The 26,203-nt window shown below is 43.6% G+C and overlaps 1 protein-coding gene across 12 annotated transcripts in view; it reads right to left on the bottom strand.

The window, feature by feature from the left end:
• Window positions 1-26,203, bottom strand: part of GABPB2 (GA binding protein transcription factor subunit beta 2) — a 61,969-nt gene that overhangs the window by 12,311 nt on the left and 23,455 nt on the right. For 2 of the 12 annotated variants that reach the window (XM_063626332.1, XM_063626331.1), the window contains 5 exons: window positions 24,278-24,440; window positions 21,692-21,859; window positions 18,349-18,543; window positions 13,783-13,933; window positions 7,838-7,951 (listed from right to left, as the gene is read on the bottom strand). In XM_063626332.1, coding sequence (XP_063482402.1) covers window positions 7,838-7,951; window positions 13,783-13,933; window positions 18,349-18,543; window positions 21,692-21,859; window positions 24,278-24,385 — 736 coding nt within the window. In that variant the 5' untranslated portion in view covers window positions 24,386-24,440. Of the gene's footprint in view, window positions 1-4,045; window positions 4,232-7,837; window positions 7,952-13,782; window positions 13,934-18,348; window positions 18,544-21,691; window positions 21,860-24,057; window positions 24,106-24,277; window positions 25,509-26,203 lie in introns of those variants that run through there. The other 10 variants (XM_063626323.1, XM_063626325.1, XM_063626326.1 and 7 more) reach the window with 10 other exon arrangements.

Raw genomic sequence — 26,203 nt, 5'->3', positions numbered from 1 at the left:
CAAAAAATTAGCCGGGCGTGGTGGCGGGCGCCTGTAGTCCCAGCTACTTGGAGAGGCTGAGGCAGGAGAATGGCATGAACCTGGGAGGCGGAGCTTGCAGTGAGCCGAGATTGCGCCACTGCACTCCAGCCTGGGCGACAGAGCGAGACTCCGTCTCAAAAAAAAAAAAAGAACTGTACTAAATCTTTAATGATCTAAAGATAAAAAGTTAAAAATTATATTTAGGTTTTAGGATATATTATGATTATTTTAAAACAGAAGATTTGGCCAGACACAGTAGCTCATGCCTGTAATCACAGCATTTTTTTTTTTTTTTGGAGTTGGAGTCTCGCTCTGTCGCCCAGGTTGGAGTGCAGTGGCGCGATCTCTGCTCACTGCAAGCTCTGCCTGCCGGGTTCACCCCATTCTCCTGACTCAGCCTCCGGAGTAGTGGGGAATACAGGCACACGCCACCAGGCCCGGCTAATTTTTTTGTATTTTTAGTAGAGACAGGGTTTCACCGCATTAGCCAGGATGGTCTTGATCTCCTGACCTCATGATCTGCCCACCTTGGCCTCCCAAAGTGCTGGGATTACAGGCGTGAGCTACCATGTCCGGACAAAAATTTAAAAACAAAAACAAAAAACAGAAGATTTACCTAATCATTGGGTTTGGCAGATTTAAAAATTGGTTTGTATTTCTTTATAAACTCATCAACTGATGTCAGTGGAAAGCAGCTTAGATATATGTTGAGTAGAAATGGAAGTTTAGTCTGGGATTTAAATTTTTCTGCAGATAACTCACAAAATCTGTTTTCCTTCTTTGGGCCTTAAACATATTTGTAAAAAGTAGTATAGGCTGAGCACAGCGGCTCACGCCTGTAATCCTAGAACTTTAGGAAGCCAAGGTAGAAAGATTGCTTGAGCCCAGGAGTTTGAGGCCAGGCTGGGGACCTTGTCTCTGTGAAAAAGTAAAAAATTAGCTGGGTGTGGTGGCTCGCACCTGTGGTCCTAGCTACTTGGGACTTGAGGTGGGAGGACTGCTTGAGCCTAGGAGGCTGAGGTTGCAGGGAGCTGAGATTGCACCTCCAAATAAATAAATAAATAAATTTTAAAAATAAAAATAAAAAAGTAGTATAGTTTATTTAGGTAAAGCCTCAATTCTATTCTTTTTCTCCAAAACATCTCAGTTTTCATTTATTTTTTCCATTATAAGCAGTCTCTCACCTACCCAATGAGCCCTAAAAACTTAAAATGATAACTATGTTCACAAAAATATCAGCAATGCATAAATTAGAATTTATGATATCAAAGTTTGGATTATAATAAGTTTAATTCTTACCTTCCCATACTTCCTGATCCATCAGTTGAAATAATTTAAAAATTATAAATCCCAACATAGGCAACATAGTAAGACCCAGTCTGTACAAAAAATAAAAAAAGGCCAGGGGTGTTGACTCACACCTGTAATCCCAGCACTTTGGGAGGCCAAGGCAGGCAGATCACTTGAGTTCAGGAGCTCGTGACTAGCCTGGCCAACATGGCGAAACCCTGTCTCTACCAAAAAAAAAAAAAAAAAATTAGCTGGGCATGGTGGCACATGACTGTAATCCCAGCTACTCCGTTGGCTGAGGCAGGAGAATCACTTGAACCCAGAAGGTGGAGATTGCAGTGTGCCGAGATCACGCCACTGCACTCCAGCTGAGTCCCTGTCTAAAAAAAAAAAAAAAAAAAAAATTAGCCAGGCGTGGTGGTGCATGCCTGTAGTCCCAGTTACTTGGGAGGCTGAGGTGAGAGGGTTGCTTGGGAAGTCGAGGCTGTAGTGAGCCATAATCATGCCACTGCATTCTAGCCTGGGCAACAAAGGGAGATCCTATCTTTAAAAAAAAAACAAAAAAAAAACTATAGGCCGGGTGTGGTGGCTCACGCTTGTAATTCCAGCACTTTGGGAGGCCGAGGAGGGTGGATCACGAGGTCAGGAGTTCGAGACCAGGCTGACCAACATAGTGAAACCCCGTCTCTACTAAAAACACAAAAAAATTAGCCAGGTGTGGTGGCACACACCTGTAATCCCAGCTACTCAGGAGGCTGAGGCAGGAGAATCGCTTGAACCCAGGAGGTGGAGGTTGCAGTGAGCCGAGATTGTGCCACTGCACTCCAGCCTGGAGTGACAGAGCAAGATTCTGTCTCAAAAAAAATAAATAAATAAATAAATAAATATATATATATATATTAGAGACAATGTTTTGCTCTGTTGCCCAGGCTGGAGTGCAGTGGCATGATTATGGTAGCATACTGCAACCTTGAGCTCCTGGGCTCAAGTGATCCTCCTGCCAAAACCTCCTGAGTAGTTGGGACTATAAGCACGTGCCATCAACCAGGCTATTGTTTTAAAAAATTGTGTAGAGATGAGGGGGTCTTGCTATGTTGCCCCAGCTGATTTGGAACTCTTGGCCTCAAGCAATCCTCCTGCTTTGGTCTCCCAAAGTGCTAGGATTACAGGATTACATATGTAAGCCATTGTGCCTGGCCAACCTCCAGTATTTTTAAGGCATGGAGTTGTAATGATGGGCTTCCTCTTTTCAAAAAATTTTAATTATGTCTTTTTTGAATAACTGATACATTAAATGATTAAAAACATCAAGACTATAAAAGCATATACATTGAAAAGCCTCCCACTCATCCTTAGTACCCAGTTGCCCTCCCTGGAAGCAACTAATGTTATGCCTCAGTATACTAATGTATAGCCTCAGTCTGAATATAGCTGGGCATGGCGGCGTGGAACTGTAGCCCCAGCTACTCAGGTGGCTGAGGCGGGAGGATAGCTTGAGCCCAGGAGGTCGAGGCTGCAGTGACCCATGATTGCACCACCGCACACAAGCCTGGGTGACAGAACAAGACCCAGTTACACGCACAAAAAAGAAAAAAGAACTGTTTAACCAAAAGATACACACCATCACTGGGTGTGATGGCTCATACCTATAATCCCAGCACTTTGGGAGGCTTAGGCGGGAGGATCACTTGAGGTCTGGAGTTCAAGAACAGCCTGGCTAACATGGTAAAACCCTGTCTCTACTAAAAATACACAAAAATTAACTGGGCGTGTTGGTGTGCGCCTATAGTCCCAGCTACTCAGGAGGCTGAGGCACAAGAATTACTTGAACCAGGGAGGTGGAGGTTACAGTGAGCCAAGATCCTGCCACTGTGCTCCAGCCTGGGCAACAAAGAGGAACTCCATCTCAAACAAACAAGCAAACAAAAAAACCCAAAGGTACATCTTTATGTACATCTTTAATACCTACAGATATTACCAATATCCTTTTTAGAGGATCCATTAATTTGCACTCTCACAAGTGATTTATAAGAGTGCTTGTTTCCCTATACCTTTAACAACATAGTGTTATAATGGTATGTCAGTACAGTATTTATTTGCACTTCTCTTGTAATGAATGAAGTAGGTCGAATATATTTTTTCTTTCTTTCCTTTTTTTTTAAGACAGAGTCTCACTCTGTCATCCAGGCTGGTGTGCAGTGGCATAATCACGGCTCACTACAGCCTCAACCTCCTGGGCTCAAGTGATCCTCCCACTTCAGCCTCCTGAGTAGCTGGGACTACAGGCGTGCGCCACCATGCCCGGCTAATTTTTGTATTTTTAGTAGAGACGGGGTTTTGCTATTTTGGCCAGGCTGGTCTTGAACTCCTGATCTCAAGTGATCCTCCTGCCTCAGCCTCCCAAAGTGCTGGGATTACAGCCATGAGACGCCTCACCCAGCTATTTTCATATTTTTAAGAGCCATCAGTACATTTTTTTCTGTGAACTATTGGTTTATATTATTTGTTATTTTTTCCACCGGATCAACTGGTTTTTACTACAGATTTTATACATATTAGGCAATTAGCTTTTGCCAGTCTGGTTCCATTTCTTTTTCTTTTTCAGAGCTTCTTTGCTCAACTTGCATCTGGCAATCTCCCACTTCCACTATCTGACTTAATGCCTCATTTTTAGGTGAGTATGGAGTATCTAAAATATCTTTTAATAAACAATTGTCTACAAGAGATAACTCACCTTGCTGTCCATCTTGCATAGTTACAATAAATGGCTGGCCAATGCCTCCAGTAGGGATTGAAGTTTGGATATTACCCAGAGGGACTCCATCAGTCACTATGGTGATGACCCTCTGGCCTCCATTCCCCATTACTTGCCGGATTGATGAGTCAACAGAATTTCCTTCTATAATTTCCTCTGAATTGGTTAGAGATGACAAAAGCAAATTTAAAATTTCAGCTTTTTAAAAAATAGGAGTATGGCAATTTCAACCTCCTTGAACCTGACAACATTCAGGGAGAGGAACATTTGAAAAAAAAAGTGAGATTCAACAGTTCACAAAAGGATTTGTGAACAATGCTAAATCACAGGAGAAAAGAAAATAGACAATGCATTAGAACAGTATTTTATAAAATGTGTTCACTGAGGTATTAATAACTTTCACTAAAGATGGGTTCTATGTATAAATACATTTTCAAAATTCTGGTTTAAATATGCTTAAACTTTTTGGTTTTGTAGGAGTATCAGAGACTTCAATAGGCTAATTAACATTGTGATTTTCTAACAGGGTGTGATTCTCCAACAGGGTATAAGATACTCTGTTTCAGCTGGGCACGGTGGCTCACGCCTATAATCTTAGCACTTTGGGAGGCCAAGATGGGCGAATCACTTGAGGCCAGGAGTTAGAGACCAGCCTGGCCAACATGGCAAAACCCTGTCTCTACTAAAAGTACAAAAATTAGTCAGGCATGGTGGCACGTGCCTGTAGTTCCAGCTACTTTGGAGGCTGAGGCATGAGAATCGCTTGAGCCTGGGAGGCGGAGGTTGCAGTGAGTCGAGGTGGAGCCACTGCACTCCAGCCTGAGCGACAGAGCGAGACTCCGTCTCAAAAAACAAACAAAAAAACCAGATATGCTGTTTCCCCAACATATTTGATATTGGAACCCTTTTTTTTTTTTTCAGGAAGTATCTTGAAAGTCTAAAATGGCTGAGCACGGTGGCTCACACCTGTAATCCCAGCACTTTGGGAGGCCAAGGTGGGCAGATCACCTGAGGTTAGGGGTTCGAGACCAGCCTGGCCAACATGGTGAAACCCCATCTCTACTAAAATTACAAAAATTAGCTGGGCGTGTTGATGGGCACCTATAATCCCAGCTACTTAGAAGGCTGAGGCAGGAGCATTGCTTGAACCCAGGAGGCGGAGGTTGCAGTGAACCAAAATCCTGCTACTGCACTCCAGCCTGGGCGACAAGAGCGAGATTCTGTCTCAAAAAAAAAAGGCTAAAATAACCATAAATCAGAGTAGATCATTTCTATAAGAAAACAGGGATATTTAATAGTGAATTAACAATAATATGTGAAGTAGTCAAAATATTGGAGTTTGATAGACAAAAATGTTAGGTGGCTTTTTTCATCTGATAAATCAAGAATAGCTGGCTGGGTATGGTGGCTCATGCCCATAATCCCAGCACTTTGGGAGGCCACGGCAAGAGGATTGCTTGAGGCTGGGAGTTGAAGACCAGCCTGAGCAGTGAGACCACCCCCCAAATTTGAAAAATTAACTGAGCGTGGTGGCATGCACCTTTAGTCCTAGCTACTCAGGAGGCTGATGTGGGAGGATCACTTGAGCCCAGAAGTTCAAGCTGCAGTGAGCTCTGATTGTGCCACTGCACTCCAGCCTGGGTGACAGAATAACAGAATAAGATCCTGTCTGTATCAAAAGAAACCCCAAACATATATATATATAAATAAAATAGCCAACGCTTATGTGCCAGGTACCATTCTATGAGTGTTATGTGTATTATGTTGAATCGAGATTTTCCGTTTGATTAGTCAATATCCCAATAAACTAAGCACTATTAGAGGAAATAATTCCTACCACTATGGAATTTCTCTATCTAAAGTGTCACAGGGCCAGGCGCAGTGGCTCACATCTATAATCCCAGCACTTTGGAAGGCCGAGGTGGGCGGATCACCAAGGTCAGTAGTTTGAGACCAGCCTGGCCAACATGGCAAAACCCTGTCTGTACTAAAAATACAAAAATTAGCTGGGCATGGTGGTAGGCGCCTGTAATCCCAGCTACTTGGGAGGCTGATGCAGGAGAATTGTGCTTGAACCCCGGAGGTAGAGATGGCAGTAAGCTGAGATCATGCCACCGCACCCCAGCCTGGGTGACAGAGTGAGACTCTATCTCAAGGAAGAAAGAAAGAAAGGGAGGGAGGGAGGGAAGGAAGGAAGGAAGGGAAGGAGAAAGAAGAAAGAAAGAAAGAAAGAAAGAAAGAAAGAAAGAAAGAAAGAAAGAAAGAAAGAAAGAAAGGGAAAGAAAGAAGAAAGGAAAGAAAGAAAGAAAAGAAAGGAAAGAAAGAAAGAAAAGAAAGAAAGAAAGGGAAAGAAAGAAAAGAAAGAAAGAAAGAGTCACAGATAGAACTTTGCAGTAATAAATGGGGTATCAACCATCCATATGAAACACATCTAAGTAGTTCAATGGAAATAAAGGATTCACACCTCTTAGTAACAAAGAACAGTTAAATATTAAAGCTGAAAGGTCCTGGATAGATAACCTAATCCAACCATCATGCCAAAGATAAGAAAACTAGAACCTGGAGAAGTGATTTATCCAAGATCAAAGAGCAAACCAAAAGAATAGCAAAAACAAGTTTAACACACTGCTTTTCCCTTTGCTATGTTGTTCCCTCATATACATCTGAGTAGAGATCTCTATGATTACACCCATTCAGAAAAATAGGATTGGAATTGGAAGAATGTTCCTGCCACCCAAATGTCATGGCAGAAATAAATCAGAAATTCTGCTTTCATATATAATGGAGCAGATGGCCAGAGGGTTCCAGACAGATTTCTAAATGTCTACTGAACCCTACCTATGACTATATGCCCCTGCCTATATGAAGCCTTAAGTCTTCCCCACACAGACCACTAGCTCTGGCTAAATAACTTGAAAACTTTTTTTGTTTTAAATATCAGAAAGGCAATACATAGCCTATATTTGCCCAACTCCTTTGGAAATGCCAAAATAACATCTCCAGTGAAAATAAAAGCAAGCCAGCTGGGCGCAGTGGCTCACGCTTGTAATCCCAGCACTTTGGGAGGCCAAGGCAGGCGGATCAGGAGGTCAGGAGATCAAGACCACGGTGAAACCCCGTCTCTACTAAAAATACAAAAAAAAAAAATTAGCCGGGCGTGGTGGCGGGCGCCTGTAGTCCCAGCTACTCGGAGAGGCTGAGGCAGGAGAATGGCATGAACCCGGGAGGTGGAGGTTGCAGTGAGCCAAGATCGCGCCACTGCACTCCAGCCTGGGCGACAGAGTGAGACTCCGTCTCAAAAAAAAAAAAAAAAAAAAAAAAAAAGAAAAGAAAATAAAAGCAAACCATGAAGTACAAAGGATATGACAATGAAAAAGGTACCAGTCCCATGTATTTTGATACTTTCAGATATCTGGGCTGCTATTTTGAATCATTCTATGATAGCATCAGTCAAAACATAACATAGAGTATCTCCAAAAAAATCTGCTAATGTGAGAATAGACATTTCAATCTGAAGTAACTAGAGTCAGGGAAAACAAACTTCAAACTGTAAACACACAAAGGAATAATTCAGTCATTCTCTGATATTATTCAGCTGTCTGATTATACCACCTAGCAATTTTTCTTTCTGATGTTCGATGACGCTACATCCCTTTTCCTTAGCTGTCTCTAATTAAATGCAATTCTTTAATAATATTTCATGCAAATTAAATCTGCTGGAGACTTAAAAGAAAAAGTGGTGATTCACTCAGCAGCATATCCCTTACCTACCTGTGGCTCTGTGTGAGTTGGAGAGGGGGACTGATGCCTCAGCAAGAGCTGCAAGGGTAGCCAGCACTGAGGTGGTAGAATTTGAAAACTGTACTGTTGAGGCATGGGGGTCACCTATTTCAGTAAGAAAGACAAATGAGATCCAATGTAGAGAAAAAATTGAGGCAAATTAAAAACAGCTTATTAAATCAAAACCTCAGCTTTTCACTCTAATGTCCTCAATCTTGTTCTCTAACTCAAACTGATATAAGCCAATTATATCAGTGTTAAAATTCTTTTAAGGTTTAAAAAGTTTTTCCTTTAAAGTGGATTAAATTAGTATACTTGGAGGGCCGGGTGCTGTTCCTGCCTGTAATCCCAGCACTTTGGGAGGCCGAGGCAGGTGGATCACGAGGTCAGGAGTTCGAGACCATCCTGGCTAACATGGTGAAACCCCGTCTCTACTAAAAATACAAAAAATTAGCTGGGCGTGGTGGTGGGCGCCTGTAGTCCCAGCCACTTGGGAGGCTGAGGCAGAAGAATGGCGTGAACCCAGGAGGCGGAGCTTGCAGTGAGCTGAGATCACACCATTGCACTCCAGCCTGGGCGACAGAGTGAGACTCCTTCTCAAAAAAAAAAAAAAAAAAAAAAAGTATACTTTGTACAGGGCCACTACATTCCCCTCATTTAATCATTCTCTTGGCACTGCCAGTGCTGAGCATTAGTAGCTAACAGACCAAGAGTGTTACCCACTCCCTAAGCTGGCTGGGCACAGCTCTCCTTGGCAGCAGGCAGTAAGTGTAAAATGCATACCTCACTCAAAGCTGAGCAGTGATAAGGGAATAGTCCCCTTCTGGGCTTTACCCAATCATACTACCTTTTTTCATCAGCTAGATAGATGTGAAGAATAGGATTCACCTCTAGTACAAGAATAGTTAAAAACCTAAAGTTTCATGGCCAGACGCTGTGGCTCATGCCTGTAATCCTAGCACTTTGGGAGGCCGAGGCAGGTGGATCACCTGAGGTCAGGAGTTCGAGACCAGCCTGGCCAACAAGGTGAAACCCTGTCTCTACTAAAAATACAAAAATTAGCTGGGCTTGATGGTGGGCACCTATAATCCCAGCTACTTGGGAGGCTGAGGCAAGAGAATCGCTTGAACTTGGGAGGTGGAGATTGCAGTGAGCTGAGATCGCACCACTGCACTTCAGCTTGGGCAACAGAGCAAGACTCCATCTCAATAAATAAATATATAAATAAATAAATAAAAAGTTTCATATATTGAATGTCAAAGGGTAGTACAATAGATTAATGCTAAAAACACTAAATGCTAAAAATACTTTAGTTATGTCAAGATGTACTTTTATTTTTTATTTACTTACTTTTTGAGATGGAGTCTCGCTCTGTCTTCCAGGCTGGAGTGCAGTGGCACGGTCTCAGCTCATTGCAATCTCCACCTCCCGGATTCAAGCACTTCTCCTATCTCAGCCTCCTGAGTAGCTGGGATTACAGGTGTGCACCATGACACTCAGCTAATTTTTATACTTTTAGTAGAGACGAGGTCTCGCCATGTTGCCCAGGCTGGTCTTGAACTCCTGACTTCAGGTGATCTGCCTGCTTCGGCCTCCCAAAGTGCTGGGATTACAGGCATGAGCCACTGTGTCCGGCCAAAATGTACTTTTAAAAAGACTTTGTTCATAACCTTCTTCTCTTACATCTGTGTGCTATTCTCATAGCTAAGTTGTAAGAGGGAAGTGCACTAGATCTGGCAACAGACATGCCTAACTTTATGAACCAAAAGTATTACTCTAACTGTAGATACTTCCTTGTTGGGGAAAAAAAGTATTACTCAACAGTTTTGTATAAATCTTACTTTTATAAAATGAATTATATTTCTCTATTTCTTTCACTATAATTTCAGAGATACCTATTATGCCAGTTACAAATTTATTGCCTCTCAGTTCCAAATCTACACTTCTTTGTCCTGCCTGGTGATGCTGGGGCTGGACCCTATAAACATTTCTTGTCAGCTGGCATGACATTAAGCTTTGTTAGTATAGAAGTAGAAGTAGCAGCTGCACCCTTTATTGGCTATTCCTGTATTCTTTTTTTTGAGACAGAGTTTTGCTCTTGTTGCCCAGACTGGAGTGCAGTGGCGCGATCTCAGCTCACTGCAACTTCTGCCTCCCAGGTTCACGCCATTCTCCTGCCTCAGCCTCCGAAGTAACTGGGACTACAGGCGCGTGCCACCATGCTCAGCTAATTTTTGTATTTTTAGTAAGTCGGGGTTTCACCATGTTAGCCAGGCTGGTCTCGAACTCCTGACCTCAAGTGATCTGCCCAACTTGGCCTCCCAAAGTGCTGGGATTACAGGCGTGAGCCAGCACACTAAGCAATATATTTTATTTTTAAATGTACTCTTAATTTTTTTTTTCAAGATAAAGTCTGGCATTATCGCCCAGGCTGCAGTGCAGTGATACAATCTTGGCTTACTGCAGCCTCTGCCTCCCAGGCCCAAGCTGTCCTCCCACCTCAGCCTCCCAAGTAGCTGAGACTACAGGCGTGCATCACCATGCTTGGCTAATTTTTTTTTTTTTTTTGTACAGACCAGGTTTCACCATGCTGCCCAGGTTGCTCTTGAACTCATGAGTTCAAGCTATCTGCCCGCCTCAGCCTCCCAAAGTGCTGAGATTATAGGCGTGAGCCACCGCACCCAGCCTACTCTTAATTTTTAAGTTTTCCCACTACCTGTGCTTAAATATTCTTTCCAGTTTTTCTTCTTTCAAGAAGTCAGGGCCAGGCGCGGTGGCTCATGCCTGTAATCCCAGCACTTTGGGAGGCCGAGGTGGGCAGATCACCTGAGGTCAGGAGTTTGAAACCAGCCTGGCCAACATGGTGAAACCCCGTCTCTTCTAAAAATACAAAAACTAGCTGGGCGTGGTGGCAGGCACCAGTATCCCAGCTACTTAGGAGGTTGAGGCATGAGAATCGTTTGAACCTGGGAGGCAGAGTTTGCAGTGAGCCGAGATCATGCCACTGCACTCCAGCCTGAGCGACAGAGCAAAACTCTGTCTCAAAAAAAAAAAAAAAAAAAAAGTCAGGGCCAGGCACAGTGGCTCACACTTGTAATCCCAATACTTTGGGAGGCTAAGGCAGGTGAATTGCTTGAGCCCAGGAGTTTGAGACTAGCCTGGGCAACATAGTGAAACCCCATCTCTACTAAAAACTACAAAAAAAATTAGCTGGGTGTGGTGACAGGCGCCTGTAATCCCAGGTGGCAGGCGCCTGTAATCCCAGGAGGCCGTGGCAGGTGGATCACAAGGTCAGGAGTTCGAGACCAGCCTGGCCAACATGGTGAAACCCCGTCTCTACTAAAAATACAAAAATTAGCCAGGTGTGGTGGCAGGCGCCTGTAATCCCAGCTACTCAGGAGGCTGAGGCAGGAGAATCGCTTGAACCCAGGAGGCGGAGGTTGCAGTGAGCCGAGATTGGGCCACTGTGCTCCAGCCTGGGCGACAGAGCGAGACTCCGTCTCAAAAAAAAAAAAAAAAAGTTGTTTTAATCAGTGTGACTGAACCAATATGAATCCAAAGGATTGTGAATGTTCTGATAACATGTATATATAAATTTAATGTAAAGTTTTTGTATCATCCCGCTGAATGCAAAATTATTTTAAATAACTGTTGATAGCTTATAAAATGAAGATCACTATTGCCCCCTGGTGGGCATGTTGGGGTCAAACTTCGCTAAGATATGTTTTCATTTAATAGCTATTATTGAAGCCCTACTATAAAATGGACCTTGAAATACAAATTCTCAAACTCTCACAACAGCCTCATAAAGTAGGTATTATTATATCTCAATTTTGCACATAAATAAACAAAGCGAAGTTTTCCTAGGGTCAAGCAGCTAGTCAACCAATAATTATTTGAGCACAATTCTGATTCCAAAATTCTGTGTATATCACATACATTGCTTCTTCTCTTTTACCACACTGCCTCTCAATATCAATAGCTTAGTCAAGATCTTTCCTTTGACATTATACAAACTTAACTAAGAATACTGTTATTTCAAATAAAAGAAAGAAAAAGAAACCAGTAGTCAATTGGAAAATTTATTTAAATGAGGACACAAGTTATTTCATTGTAAAACAAATATTTGTAAAAGGAGATGCTAACTGAAAGGCCAGGTGCAGTTGCTCACGCCTGTAATCCCAGCACTTTGGGAGGCCGAGGCGGGTAGATCACGAGGTCAGGAGATCGAGATCATCCTGGCTAACACAGTGAAACCCCGTCTCTAGTAAAAATACAAAAATTAGCTGGGCGTGGTGGCACATGCCTGTAGTCCCAGCTACTCAGGAGACTGAGGCAGGAGAATCGCTTGAACCCGGGAGGCAAAGGTTGCAGTGAGCCAAGATTGCGCCACTGCACTCCAGCCTGGGAAACAGAGCCTCGGAGAAAAAAATAAAAAATAAAAAATAAAGGAGATGCTGAAAAACAAACTCATTCATTCTTATTTAGATAGGAGGTTTTGTTGAAAACATGCAGGTTTCTTTCTTTCTTTTTTTTTTTTTTGAGATGAAGTTTCACTCTTGTTGCCCAGGCTGGAGCGCAATGGTGCGATCTTGGCTCACTGCAACCTCAACCTCCCAGGTTCAAGCGATTCTCCTGCTTCAGTCTCACAAATAGCTGGGATTACAAGCACCCACCACCACACCCGGCTAATTTCTGTATATTTAGTAGAGATGGGGTTCCACCATGTTGACCAGGCTGGTCTTAAACTGCTGACTTCAGGTGATCCACCCACCTGGGCCTCCCAAAGTGCTGGGACTATAGGCGTGAGGCACCGCGCCAAGTCAAAAACATACAGGTTTCAAAAGATCAACACCAAGTAGTTTTCTCTGCTGTTTTCTTTTTATATATGCACTCAAGAACAAATCCAGACTTTTTTTTTTTTTTTTTTTTTTTTGAGACGGAGTCTTTCTCTGTCCCCCAGGCTGGAGTGCAGTGGCGTGATCTCGGCTCACTTCAAGCTCCGCCTCCCGGGTTCACGCCATTCTCCTGCCTCAGCCTCCCGAGTAGCTGGGGCTACAGGCGCCTGCCAACACGCCCGGCTAATTTTTTGTATTTTTAGTAGAGACGGGGTTTCACCGTGTTAGCCAGGATGGTCTCAATCTCCTGACCTCGTGATCCGCCCGCCTTGGCCTCCCAAAGTGCTGGGATTACAGGCTTGAGCCACCGCGCCCGGCCCAAATCCAGACTCTTATACTTTATTCAGAAAATCACATTTACCTCTTTTATTTCAGTACTCCAAAAGCCACTTATGTTTATTCTGCTTTGTTACTGCTTTAAACTATTAATGTTTATTTCCCTTATGAATATCATGTTGAGGTACCTTCATATTTTCATTTTTGGTCTAGGCATAACCCTTCAATAGATTAATCTGTACAATATTTTCCTTTTTTTTTTTCAGAGACAGGGTCTTGCTCTGTCATCCAGGCCGGAGTGCAGTGGCACAATTATAACTCACAGTAAGTCCAACTCCTGAGCTCACGAGATCCTCCCATGTCAGCCTCCTGAGTAGCTGGGACTGCAGGTATGCATCACCATGCCCACCTAATTTATTTTTAGTAGAGGATGGGGTCTTGCTATATTGCCCAGTCCAGGGTGGCCTCAAGCAATCTTCCCACCTTGGCCTCCCAAAGCATTGGGATTACAGACATGAGCCACTGTGCCCAAGCCAGAATATTTTACTTTTAACACAGTAGTATTCCTTTGTAATCCCTATGTATGATCTTCCCTTCCCCAGAAAGAATAAGTACCTCAGCTTTAAAATCTATTACAAATCTTCTGCTTTGGCAATATTTTAATTAAGGAGTATCAGAAAGGGTATCCATTCATCTCTTGGAAAATCTAGGGTTCTGTTCATTTTTAAGTCTAAAATAAATTTCATGTTATCAGAACATTACCTGAGGTTGTTTTGGTGTTGGTTGAAGAAATAAGGCTTGCGAGGTTAACAACCTCTCCTGATGTGAAGATGAATGGAGCAGCCATAGTCACAGGGTCAGTCACAGGGTTGGCTCTCTCTGGATTAACATTCACCTGATCCTGCATTGCTTCCTATCAAACAAGGCAGGATATTTCAGTCAGAACACTTACTAGCTTTTCTTTTTCTTTTTTTTTTTTTTTGAGACAGTCTCACTCTGTCACCCAGGCTGGAGTGCAGTGGCACAATCTCGGCTCACTGCAACCTCCACCTCCTGGGTTCAGGCAATTCTCATGCCTCAGCCTCCTGAGCAGCTGGGATTACAGGCACGCGCCACCACGTCCAGCTAATTTTTTGTATTTTTAGTAGAGACAGGGTTTTGCCATGTTGCCCAAGTTGGTCTAGAACTCCTGGGCTCAGGCAAATCGCCCGCCTTGGCCTCCTGAAGTGGTAGGATTACAGGCTTGAGCCACCGTGCCCAGCCCAAGAACACTTATTATTCAGTTACACAGTTACTGAACAGCATATTCCACTCCCACCCCAATGCTCTATCAATCATAACTAGCTCCCATATACAATGTCCCAGGGAGATCAGAGTTCTCATTAAGACCACCATTTTTTTTCAGACCAGGCTAACAGAGTTGTTAGGTTGCTTTCCAAAGCTTGTTCCTACTTCAGGAAAGCAAAGGTGTATTATTTGCAAAAACTTCTAGACAATTCACTTAACCTCTATGAAACTTGTTTTTTTTCATTTGAAAAATGAGGGAGTCAGGCCAGGCACGGTGGCTCATGCCTGTAATCCCACCACTTTGGGAGGCTGAGGCGGGTGGACCACTTGAGGTCAGGAGTTCGAGACCAGCCTGGCCAACATGGTGAAACCCCGTCTCTAATAAATACAAAAATATCAGCTGGGCATGGTGGCGGGTGCTTGTAATCCCAGCTACTCGGGAGGCTGAGGCAGGAGAACTGCTTGACCCAGGAGGCCAAGATTGCAGTGAGCCAGGATAGCGTCATTATACTCCAGCCTGGGCGACAGAGTGAGACTCCGTCTCAAAAAAAGAAAAAAGAAAAATGAGAGAGTTGACCTGAATAGTCTAAAAAGTAATTTCCAGCACTAACATTTTATGATTAATTATCTACAAGTCAGTGTGCTAGCAAGAGATCCCTGCAGAGTATCTACAGAGACCAATATTCTCTAAAGTTTTGTCCAACTACTTGTTCCATTCTGCCATTGAAGAAATTCCTAAGAGAATATATAACAAGCAAATAAAGAAGTGCCAGATTTTAAAGTCTCGCTCCATATGCTGTACTTTTGCTTCCAGGGATATCTGTTCAATTTTGGTGAAAAGTAGCTTATCTTTATTACTTTCAGAAGCAATTTTCTACAAACATAATCACTACTTTAAAAAGTCCAGTTATGAAAGGGCTCTAAACAAAGAATTGAAAGTTCAAGGGGCTAACCAGTCTATAGACCACCTATCAATTAAAAAAAAAATACTGAAAATGCAGCAGAAATGGCTTGCTTGCTTGCTTTCTCTGTCTCTCTCTCTTTTTTTTTTGAGACAGAGTCCCACTCTGTCGCCCAGGATGGAGTGCAGTGGTGCGATCTCGGCTCACTGCAACCTCTGCCTCCAGGGTTCCTGCCTCAGCCTCCTAAGTAGCTGGGACTATAGGCGCACGCTGCCATGCCCGGCTAATTTCTTCTGTATTTTAGTAGAGACAGGGTTTCATCGAGTTGCCCAGGCTGGCCTCGAACTCCTGAGCTCAGGCAATCCATCCTCCTCGGCCTCCCAAAGTGTTAGGATTACAGGCATGAGCCACCACACCCAGCCAGAAATGACTATTTTTCATATATAATTATCCCCTTGACTAACAGCTTCAATTGAAACAGGTTATCCATTCTTTGGATATTGTGAAATTCCTTTTCTTTTTTTTTTGAGAGTCTCACTCTGTCTCCCAGGCTGGAGTACAGTGGCATGATCTCAGCTCACTACAACCTCCAACTCCCAAGTTCAACCGATTCTCCTGCCTCCGTCTCCCAAGTAGCTAGGATTACAGGCACCCACCACCAAGCCAACTAATTCTGTATTTTTAGTAAAGATGAGGTTTCACCATGTTGGCCAGGCTGGCCTTGAACTCCTGACCTCAGGAGATTCACTCACCTCAGCCTCCCAAAGTGCTAGGATTACAGGCGTGAGCTACCATGCCTGGCCTAAATTCCTTTTTGAATTTGGCCTTTTCCTTTATCCTCCACTAGGACATGAAGTGTTCACAGCATGATAAAATTAAAGATAGGAAATAAAATATTACAATATTACATGATAAATAGACATCTAGTAAGTGGAGGGAAGAGTAGTACCGCTACATGGCGAAATAGTAGCACTTCCTTGGTTCAAGTTCTCATTGGCCCTTGCCTGGCCTAATGAAAGTCACCATATAGTTATTTAGCATTAAGTGTCTCTCTCTCATCTGTGTGCCGCATTCCAAACAATCATCTTTTTAAACCAAATTTAGTCATATCAGTCCTCTATTTAAAAACTTCTATCCAAATGCATCGCCCACATAACAGTTCAAACTCCTTCACATGCTGTAAAGCATCCCCACATTCAGAATCCAGCCTAACTTTCAAGCTTAGCATCTGCCACTCCCAAACTCAACTTCCTTTGCCCATTCTCTCATCACTCAACTACTTTTTCTTGAACATTCTAGGTTCTTTCACACCTCTGTGTCTTTGATTTGCTCTTTTTCTAGCCTAGAATATAGTTTTCTCACTTCTCTGCCTACTTCAATATTCAGTTCACATTCTACTATTCCCTCCTTTGTGCTCCCATGGCACTTACTAGATAACTATTTATCACGCAATATTATAATATTTTCTTGCCTGTCTTTACTTTTATCATGCTTTGAACACTTCATGTCCTATTAATTTTTTTTTTTTTAGATGGAATCCTTCTCTGTCACCCAGGCTCGAGTGCAGTGGTGCGATCTTGGCTCACTGCAACCTCTGCCTCCCAGGTTCAAGCGATTCTCCTGCTTCAGCCTCCCGAGTAGCTGGGATTACAGGCACACGCCACCATGCCCTGCTAATTTTTTTTGCATTTTTAGTAGAGACGGGATTTCACCATAATTAGCCAGGCTGGTCTCGGAGTCCTGACCTCAGGTGGTCCACCTGCCTCGGCCTCCCAAAGTGTTGGGATTACAGGTGTGAGCCACCACGCCTGGCCCACGTCCTGTTAATTTTTATATCCTCTGTCCTATTGTTCCCTGATGTACAGTGCTGGCTTAATAAATTAATGGGCAGGCTGGGCGCAGTGGCTCACGCCTGTAATCCCAGCACTTTGGGAGGGCGAGGTAGGCGGATCACCTGAGGTCAGGGGTTCAAGACCAGCCTGGCCAAAATGGTGAAACCCTGTCTCTACAAAAATACAAAAATTAGCTGGGCATGATGGCAGGTGCCTGTAATCCCAGAAACTCGGGAGGCTGAGGAGGAAGAATCACTTGAATCCAAGCAGTGAGCCGAGATCGTGCCATTGCACTCCAGCCTGGGCGACAGAGTGAGACTCCATCTCGGGGCGGGGGTGGGAAATAGAAATTAATGGGACACAGCCGGGCATGGTGGCTGCTTGTAATCCCAGCACTTTGGGAGGCCAAGGCAGGTGGATCGCCTGAGGTTAGGAGTTCAAGACCAGCCTGGGCAACATAGCGAAACCCTGTCTCTACTAAAAATACAAAAATAAGCTGGGCATGGTAGTGTGTGGCTATTGTCCCAGCTGCTGGGGAGGCTAAGGTGGAAGAATCCCTCAAACCCAGGAAATGGAGGCTGCAGTGAGCTGAGATCATGCCACTGCCTTCCAGCCTGGGAAACAGAGTGAGACTCTGCCTCAAAAAAAAAAAAAAAAAAAAAGACGAAATCGTCATAGTTAATTTTAAATTCTGAAGTGGCTTCCTTATCACTCAATATGCTTTCGAGTTTCATAGATAGTCCCCAATTTACAAGGGTTCAACTTACAATTTTTCAACTTTGCCATGGTGTGAAAGTGATCTGACTTATGATGGGGTTACACCTGCATAAACTCATCATAAACGGATCCAAAGTAACCCTATCATAAGTCAAGGAGCATCTGTATACTGTCTCACATCAGTTGATGAATATTCAGAAAACATCAAGTAACTTTTAATATTGTCCCAAGTCAAGTTTAATTAGAAAGGGAAATTTTCATGGAGAAAAAGACATTCTAAAGCCAAATAAATGTTTTTGGTACTAGCCACAACATGGTTCTTTAATCACCATGATTAATTCAGGGCTTTACAGAATATATATATTTAAAAATATATAAAAAAAATATGTGTGTATACATACACACAACTACATATATATTCTATACATATATGTGTATTTTAAAGATACTAATGACACTGAGTCACAAGACTGAGACATTAGAAGTGCTATTTTAATAAAATAGGGAAAATTCAGTTTTGATTCAACTCCTACAAAAAAATCCTTAACTTCAATTAACGTACACTCTGGAGAGTATAAAAAGAACCACACCTGGAGGATGACCAAAATCTCAGCATTGTTTTTCTCCAGAGCTATGTCAAAGGCTGATTTATCAAATTTGCTGAAAGCATGGACATCAGCTCCATATTTGATAAGTAACTCTACGACATCTCGATGGTGGCGCTCTGTGGCCCAATGCAAAGCTGTCATCTTCAGCATGTCCTTGGCATTCACATCTGCACCATTCTGTCACAGAAAAGCATTTTTTTCAACAAACAGTGGTTATAGTAGCACAGGTGCAACATCCCATCATCAAATACAGAGGATTTCCATAGAGATTACGTGCTCAAATCTAGATCACATTTAAGGAATATCAAAGGGAAAAACATTTCTCAAATTCTCCTAAATGCTGACAGAGATAATGCTTTCAACGAGTGGGTCCTCTAAGGACATCACTGGGAAATTAAACAGATGGAAGACAAAGAAGGAAAGAACAGATTTTTGTTGCATTTATTAACAGAAAGCCAAGTGCCTGAATAAATAGGCATAAGTGCAGAGAATACCTTCAGAAACGGAAAGAAGAAAAATCAGTAAGGCTGTTTGGCCTTTAAAAAATTAGAAAAGCTTGAGCTCAGGAGTTCAAGATGAACCTGGGGAACATGGTGAAAAAACACGCCTCTACAAAAAATTCAAAACATTAGCCAGGCATGGTAGTACGTGCCTATAGTCCCAGCTAAAGGGGAGGCTGAGGTGGGAGAATCTCTTGAGCCTGGGAGGTGGAGGCTGCACCACCGCACTCTAGCCTGGGTGACAGAGTGAGACCACTGTCTCCAAAAAAAAAAAAAAAAAAACCATTAATAATAATAAATTGGAAAACTAGGCTGGGAGCAATGGCTCATGCCTGTAATCCCAGCACTTTGGGAGGCTGAGGATGGAAGGATCACTTGAGGCCAGGAGTCTGATACCAGCCTGGTCAACGTAGTGAGATCTCATCTGTATTTTTTTAAAAAAATATGATTTAAAAAAAATGGCTGGGTGCAGTGGCTCATGCCTGTAATCCCAGCATTTTGGGAGGCTGAGGCGGGTGGATCATGAGGTCAAGGGATGGAGACCATCCTGGCCAACATGGTTAAACCCCATCTCTGCTAAAAATACAAAAATTAGCTGGGCGTGGTGGAGCACGCCTGTAGTCCCAGCTACACCAGAGGCTGAGGCAGGAGAATCGCTTGAACCTGGGAGGCAGAGGTTGCAGTGAGCCAGTATTGCGCCACTGCACTCCAGCCTGGCGATAGAGCAAGACTCAGTCTCAAAAAAAAAAAAAAAAAAAAAAAATTAGAAAACTGGCTAGGCCCAGTAACCCCACACCTGTAATCCCAGTGTTGGGAGGGTGAGGCAGGAGAATTGCTTGAGGCCAGGAGTGCAAGGCCAGCCTGGGCTGGGCAATACAATGAGACCCTATTCTCTACAAAAAATAAAAACAAAAATAAATTAGCTGGGCATGGTGCTGCATGCCTGTAGTCCTCCTAGCTACTTTGGAGGCTGAGACAGTAGGATTGCTTGAACCCAGGTGTTGAAAACTCCAGTGAGCTATGATCATGCCACTGCTCTCCAGCCAGGACAAAAGAGTGAGACCCTGTCTCAAATTTAAAAAATTGTTTTAGAGCCGGGCGCGGTGGCTCACACCTATAATTCCACCACTTTGGGAGTCTGAGGCAGGCAGATCAAGGTCAGGAGTTTGAGACCAGCCTGGCCAACACAGTGAAACCCCATCTCTACTAAAAATACAAAAAAAATTAGCTGAGCATGGTGGCGGGCGCCTGTAATTCCAGCTACTTGGGAGGCTGAGGTAGCAGAATCGCTTGAACCCAGAAGGTGGGGGTTACAATGAGCCAAGATTGTGCCACTGCACTCCAGCCTGGGTGACAGTGTGAGACTTCATCTTTTTTTTTTTTTTGGAGACAGAGTCTCGCTCTGTTGCCCAGGCTGGAGTACAGTGGTGCCATCTCAGCTCACTGCAACCTCCACCTCCCGGGTTCACGCCATTCTCCTGCCTCAGCCTCGCGAGTAGCTGGGACTATAGGTGCCTGCCACCATGCCCAGCTAATTTTTGTATATATATATATATATATATATATATATATTTTTTAGTAGAGACAGGGTTTCACCATGTTAGCCAGGATGGTCTTGATCTTCTGACCCCGTGATCCACCCACGTCGGCCTCCCAAAGTGCTGGGATTACAGGCGTGAGCCACCGAGCCCGGCCTCTTTTTTTTTTTTTTTTAAGACGAAGTCTCACTCTTGTCCCCCAGGCTGGAGTGCGATGGCATGATCTTGGCTCACTGCAACCTCTGCCTCCCGGGTTCAAGCAATTCTCTTGCCTCAGCCTCCTGAGTAGCTGGGATTACAGGCGCCTGCCACCATGCCTAGCTAATTTTTGTATTTTTAGTAGAGACGGGGTTTCACCATGTTGGCCAGGCTGGTCTCGAACTCCTGACCTCAGGTGATCCACCTGCCTCGGCCTCCTAAAGTGCTGGGATTACAGGAGTGAGCCACCGCGCCTGGCCGAGAGTTCATCTCAAAAAAAAAAAAAAATTGTTTTAATAAATTAGAAAACAGGTGCAGTGACTCACGCCTGTAATCCAAGCACTTTGGGAGGCCAAGGCAGGTGGATCACCTGAGGTCAGGAGTTTGAGACCAGCCTGGGCAACATGGTGAAACCCCGTCTCTACTAAAAATACAAAAATTGGCTGGGCGTAGTGGCGGCGCCTGTAATCCCAGCTACTCGGGAGGCTGAGGCAGGAAAATCACTTCAACCCAGGAGGCGGAGGTTGTGGTGAGCAGAGATCGCGCCACTGCGCTTCAGCCTGGGCCACAAGAGCAAGACTCCTTCTCAAAAATCAAACAAAAAAATAAATAAATAAATAAGAAAACAGACTCCTCATAGCCATGAAGGTTTTTTTTTTTTTTTGAGATGGATTCTTGCTCTGTCGTCCAGGCTGGAGTGCAGTGGCGCGATCTCGGCTCACCACAACCTCCGCCTCCCAGGTTCAAGCGATTCTCCTGCCTCAGCTTCCTGAGTAGCTGCGATTACAGTCGCGCACCACCATGTCCTGCTAATTTTTTTTTGCTTTTTTTCAGTAGCGATGGGGTTTCACCATGTTGGTCTGGCTGGTCTCAAATTCCTGACCTTGTGATCCACCCGTCTCGGCCTCCCAAAGTGCTGGGATTACAGGCACCCGGCCTGCCATGAAGACTCCTGGAGATGCAACTTAATGCTATAAACTGTCCTAAACTTAATCCTTCCCAAGTCATTTCCTAGTACCCATTTAAGTAAGAAAACAGGAAAGTGGATGCCTTTTTTACAACATAACCTTGCCACTATTCTTGCTTTACCCGAACAAGCAGTTCCACGATGTGCGCATGTCCATCGGCTGCAGCCATGTGCAAGGGGGTCCTGTCTACTTTAGTCCGGGCATCCCTGCTAACACCTGCTCGAAGGAGTACTTCTGCTGTGGAATAATGACCATATTGAGCTGCAAGGTGGAGGGGTGATGTTCCAAGCTGTGGAAAAATAATGCTCATTGAACATCCACTGTGTGCAGAGTCCTAGATCATTACTGGAGAGATACAAATGAACAAGCTATGGTTCTTGTCCTTCAAGAGAGAATCTGGTTGGGCAGATAAAACTGAAAAAATGCTTAAATTTACAAATTAAAGGCCAGGGGCCAGGCGCACTGGCTCACACCTGTAATCCCAGCACTTTGGGAGGCCAGGGTGGGCAGATCACCTGAGGTCAGGAGTTCAAGACCCTTCTGGCCAACATGGTGAAACCCCGTCTCTACTAAAAAATACAAAAAAAGTTAGCCAGGCATGGTGGTGGGCACCTGTAATCCCAGCTACTCAGGAGGCTGAGGCAGGGAGAACTGCTTTGAACCTGGGAGGCGGAGGTTGCAATGAGCTGAGATTGTGCCACTGCACTCCAGCCTGGGCGACAGAGTGAAACGCCATCTCAAAAAAAAAAAAAAAAAAAATTAACATACTAATGGACAAATAAATATACCACCAATTGAATAAGTACTAAGTATAATGGCTTTATGTCAGGTGGATTTATCAGGTAAGACTCCCTAAAGGACGTGACTTTACGCAGTGTTTAGAAGGTTAAAACAAACAAAAAAAGGATCAGGGTGGATGTGGTGGCTCATGTCTGCAATCCCAGCACTTTGGGAGGTCAAGGCAGGAGGACCGCTTGAGCCCAGGAGATCAAGACCAGCCTGGGCAACATAGAGAGACCTTATCTCATAATAAATAAAAAAATAAATAAAGTAAATTTTAAAAAAGAAAAAGGGTAGAGACTAGAAAGTTACATGTGGAATTTGAGGTACAAATTTGACTGACTGGAAGAAAAGTTTTTTGCCACAGTAAAGCAGGGCAAAATGAATGACGATGAAATGAAGAGGCAATAAAAATTTAGCAATGATGTATCAACAGCAATAAGTCTGTCATCCCAGCGTAAATCTTATAAGAGTTATCTATCAACATCCACTCTGGCCAGAGATCTATTCCCTTCTTTTTGTTATGCTCTTTATTTTAAGCCTGTTTAGTTTATTCTTTGTTTTTTCATATATTCAGCCTCTCTGCCTGACTGAATTTAATTCACATTGTTCTTTCCAGGTCTATTTATAGAAATGCTAATTTCATAGGCTTCCTTTTCTTTCTTTTTGTGAAATGCTAAGAATCTGTTGGCCTCTCAATTAATCAGTCCAGAATAGAGGTCACTCATTCATTGAAATTGTTTTTTTTTTTTTTTTTTTTTTTTTTTTTTGAGACGGAGTCTTGCTCCGTCGCCCAGGCTGGAGTGCAGTGGCGCAATCTCGGCTCACTGCAAGCTCCGCCTCCCGGGTTCACGCCATTCTCCTGCCTCAGCCTCTCCGAGTAGCTGGGACTACAGGCGCCCGCCACCACGCCCGGCTAATTTTTTGTATTTTTAGTAGAGACGGGGTTTCACCGTGGTCTCGATCTCCTGACCTCGTGATCCGCCCGCCTCGGCCTCCCAAAGTGCTGGGATTACAAGCGTGAGCCACCGCGCTCGGCCTTGAAATTGTTAAAATTAGGCAATGTGTACAAAATCTGTGACTGCTAAGAAAGCCCACGTTATAACTTGGACCTGTTCCTTCTGAAACTCTTTGGTCTCCAAGATGGTTGAGGCTAAATTACACCTTCCTCTTTAATGTTTTTTTTTAACAGTGGTAAAGGAAACAAAACAGCTAGACGACTTTGTTTTTTTTTTTTTTGAAACAGAGTTTCCAAGCTGGAGTGCAATGGCGCAGTCTCGGCTCACTGCAACCTCCACCTCCCCAGTTCACGCGATTCTCCTGCCTCAGCCTCTCAAGTAGCTGGGATTACAGGCATGTGCCACCATGCCCGGCTAATTTTTTGTATTTTTAGTAGAAACGGGGTTTCACCATGTTAGCAGGCTGGTCTCGAACTCCTGACCTCAGGTGATCCGCCCGCCTTGGACTCCCAAAGTGCTGCGATTATAGGCGTGAGCCACCACGCTCAGCCTAGACAATTTCTTATTAACCAGGGCATATTAGAGAAAAGGAAACAAGCAGTTTATTAGTCTAGGAATGCATTCTTATTATATTGATTTTAATTTCTAGCTAATTACAGAAGCCTATAACCCAAGTACACTCCAGAGACAGTTAAACCTTTAGAAAATACTCTAAAAAACATTATAGAAAATCACAAGTATATAATACCTTACAATTATCACCTATATATCCACAGGAGACTCTCAATTTGGAAAACTAAAAGAAAAAGAAAACCACATATTCAGATGAGACAAAGAAAATAAAACTCTTGTAAGGGCTATGAGGTAGAAAGGGAGTGAAGAAAAACCAATAGTCTGTTAGCCTTTAAGAAAAATGATGGCAAAAGCATACATTGGAAATAATTAAGAGACCTCTCCTCTAGACTTACCCAGTCTGTGGTGAATGGGGCGCCGTTTGCCATCAACGTTCTCACTTCATCATCTTGGCCTTTTCTTGCTGCTTCTAGCAACCTCTTTCCCAAGTCCACCAAAGACATCTTTATGCACAGGAACAAAAGTTTTCAGGTAGCTATAACTCGAACATAAGGAAAGCTGCCAATACATTTTTTAGACGACTTCTTATATTTGAATGTATATAAGATACATCTCAAGTTGACTGTCTGGTAGGTCAGTTCCTTTCTACCTCATCTAGCACAAACAATAAAATATTTGGGAATGTTTCAAGCCCCAATACATAGTTCTATCACTTTCAATCCCCAGAACAATACTCTGGAAAAATCTGCAACATACTACGACCTTTCTAGTTTAAGGAATCGATAAAACACCATTTCATTCCCCTGAAATGAAGAAGGGTACAATATTATTTTAAGGAACATAATATAAAATAATAAAGTATGTACATTGATTTCCAGGAAGGGAGCAAGATGGATGCCCACCTGTGAAACTACTGCTTGATGGAAATTATGAGAGCCCTTATTAGCAACTAACTGCTGTCTCTGGAGGTTTGTAGGTCTTTGGATAGCACAATGAAACAGGACACATCAAGGTTTCCAAATAAAACTGTATCTCTCTCTCTTTTTTTTTTTTTTTTGAGACTGAGTCTCGCTGTATTGTTCAGGCTGGAGTGCAGTGGTGTGATCTCGACTCAGTGCAACCTCTGCCTCCTGGGTTCAAGCAATTCTCCTGCCTCAGCCTCCTGAGTAGCTGGGATTACAGGCACCTGCCACCATGCCCGGCTAATTTTTGCATTTTTAGTAGAGATGGGGTTTCACCATGTTGGCCAGGCTGGTCTCGAACTCCTGACCTCAAGTGATCCACCCACCTCAGCCTCCCAAAGTGTTGGGATTACAGGCGTGAGCCACCGGGCCCGGCCCAAACTGCATCTTAATCTAGATTTTATCTTCTGACTATGGTGTAATGATATAATCACGCTTAAAATTTAAGGAGACAAAAGAGGGGTGCAGTGGCTTGGGACTGTAATCCCAGCACTTCGGAAGGTCAAGGTAGGAGGATTACTTGAGCTCACAAGTTTGAGACCAGCCTAGACAAAATGGCGAAACCCTGTCTCACAAAATACAAAAATTGGCTGGGTGCGGTGGCTCACGCCTGTAATCCCAGCACTTTGGGAGGCCGAGGCAGGCAGATCACCTGAGGTCAGGAGTTTGAGACCAGCCTGGCCGACATAGTGAAACCCTGTCTCTACTAAAAATACAAAAATTAGCCGGGCGTGGTGGCACATGCCTGTAGTCCCAGCTACTTGGGAGGCTGAGGCAGGACAACTGCTTGAACCTGGGAGGTGGAAGTTGCAATGAGCTGAGATCGCACCACTGCACTCCAGTCTGGGTGACAGAGCGACACACTATCTCGAGAAAATAAAAAATATATATACAAAAAAATACAAAAATTAGCTGGGTGTGGTGGTGCATGCCTATAGTCTCAGCTACTCAGGAGGCTAAAATGGGAGGATAACTTGAGCTCAGGAGGTGTAGGTTGCAGTGACATGAGATTGCACCACTGTACTCTAGCCTGGGTGATACAGCCAGATCTTGACTCAAAAAAAAAAAAAATTAAGAAGAAGTCTTTACTGATTAAACACTGATCTGGTTAGGCCAGTAGCTCAAAAAGTATGGTTTATGGACCCCTGGTGGTCCCTGATGCCTTTTTAGGGAACTGTGAGGTCAAAACTATTTTTGTTATAATACAAAAACATTATTTGCCTTTTTTCTTTTTCCATGTTTACATTAGCACTAACGGTGCAAATGCAACAGTGGGTATAACTGCTGGTGCCTTAGCATGAATCAAACTGTGCTACTGGTTATTGTGTTCTTCACTGCCATGTAATGTCAAGGGAAAAT

This window comes from Symphalangus syndactylus, chromosome 12 (assembly GCF_028878055.3).
Source record: "Symphalangus syndactylus isolate Jambi chromosome 12, NHGRI_mSymSyn1-v2.1_pri, whole genome shotgun sequence".
In the NCBI taxonomy this organism is placed as follows: Eukaryota; Metazoa; Chordata; class Mammalia; order Primates; family Hylobatidae; genus Symphalangus; species Symphalangus syndactylus.
The sequence above is the reverse complement of the archived record's forward strand: the minus strand, read 5'-3'. Positions and strand labels throughout refer to the sequence as shown.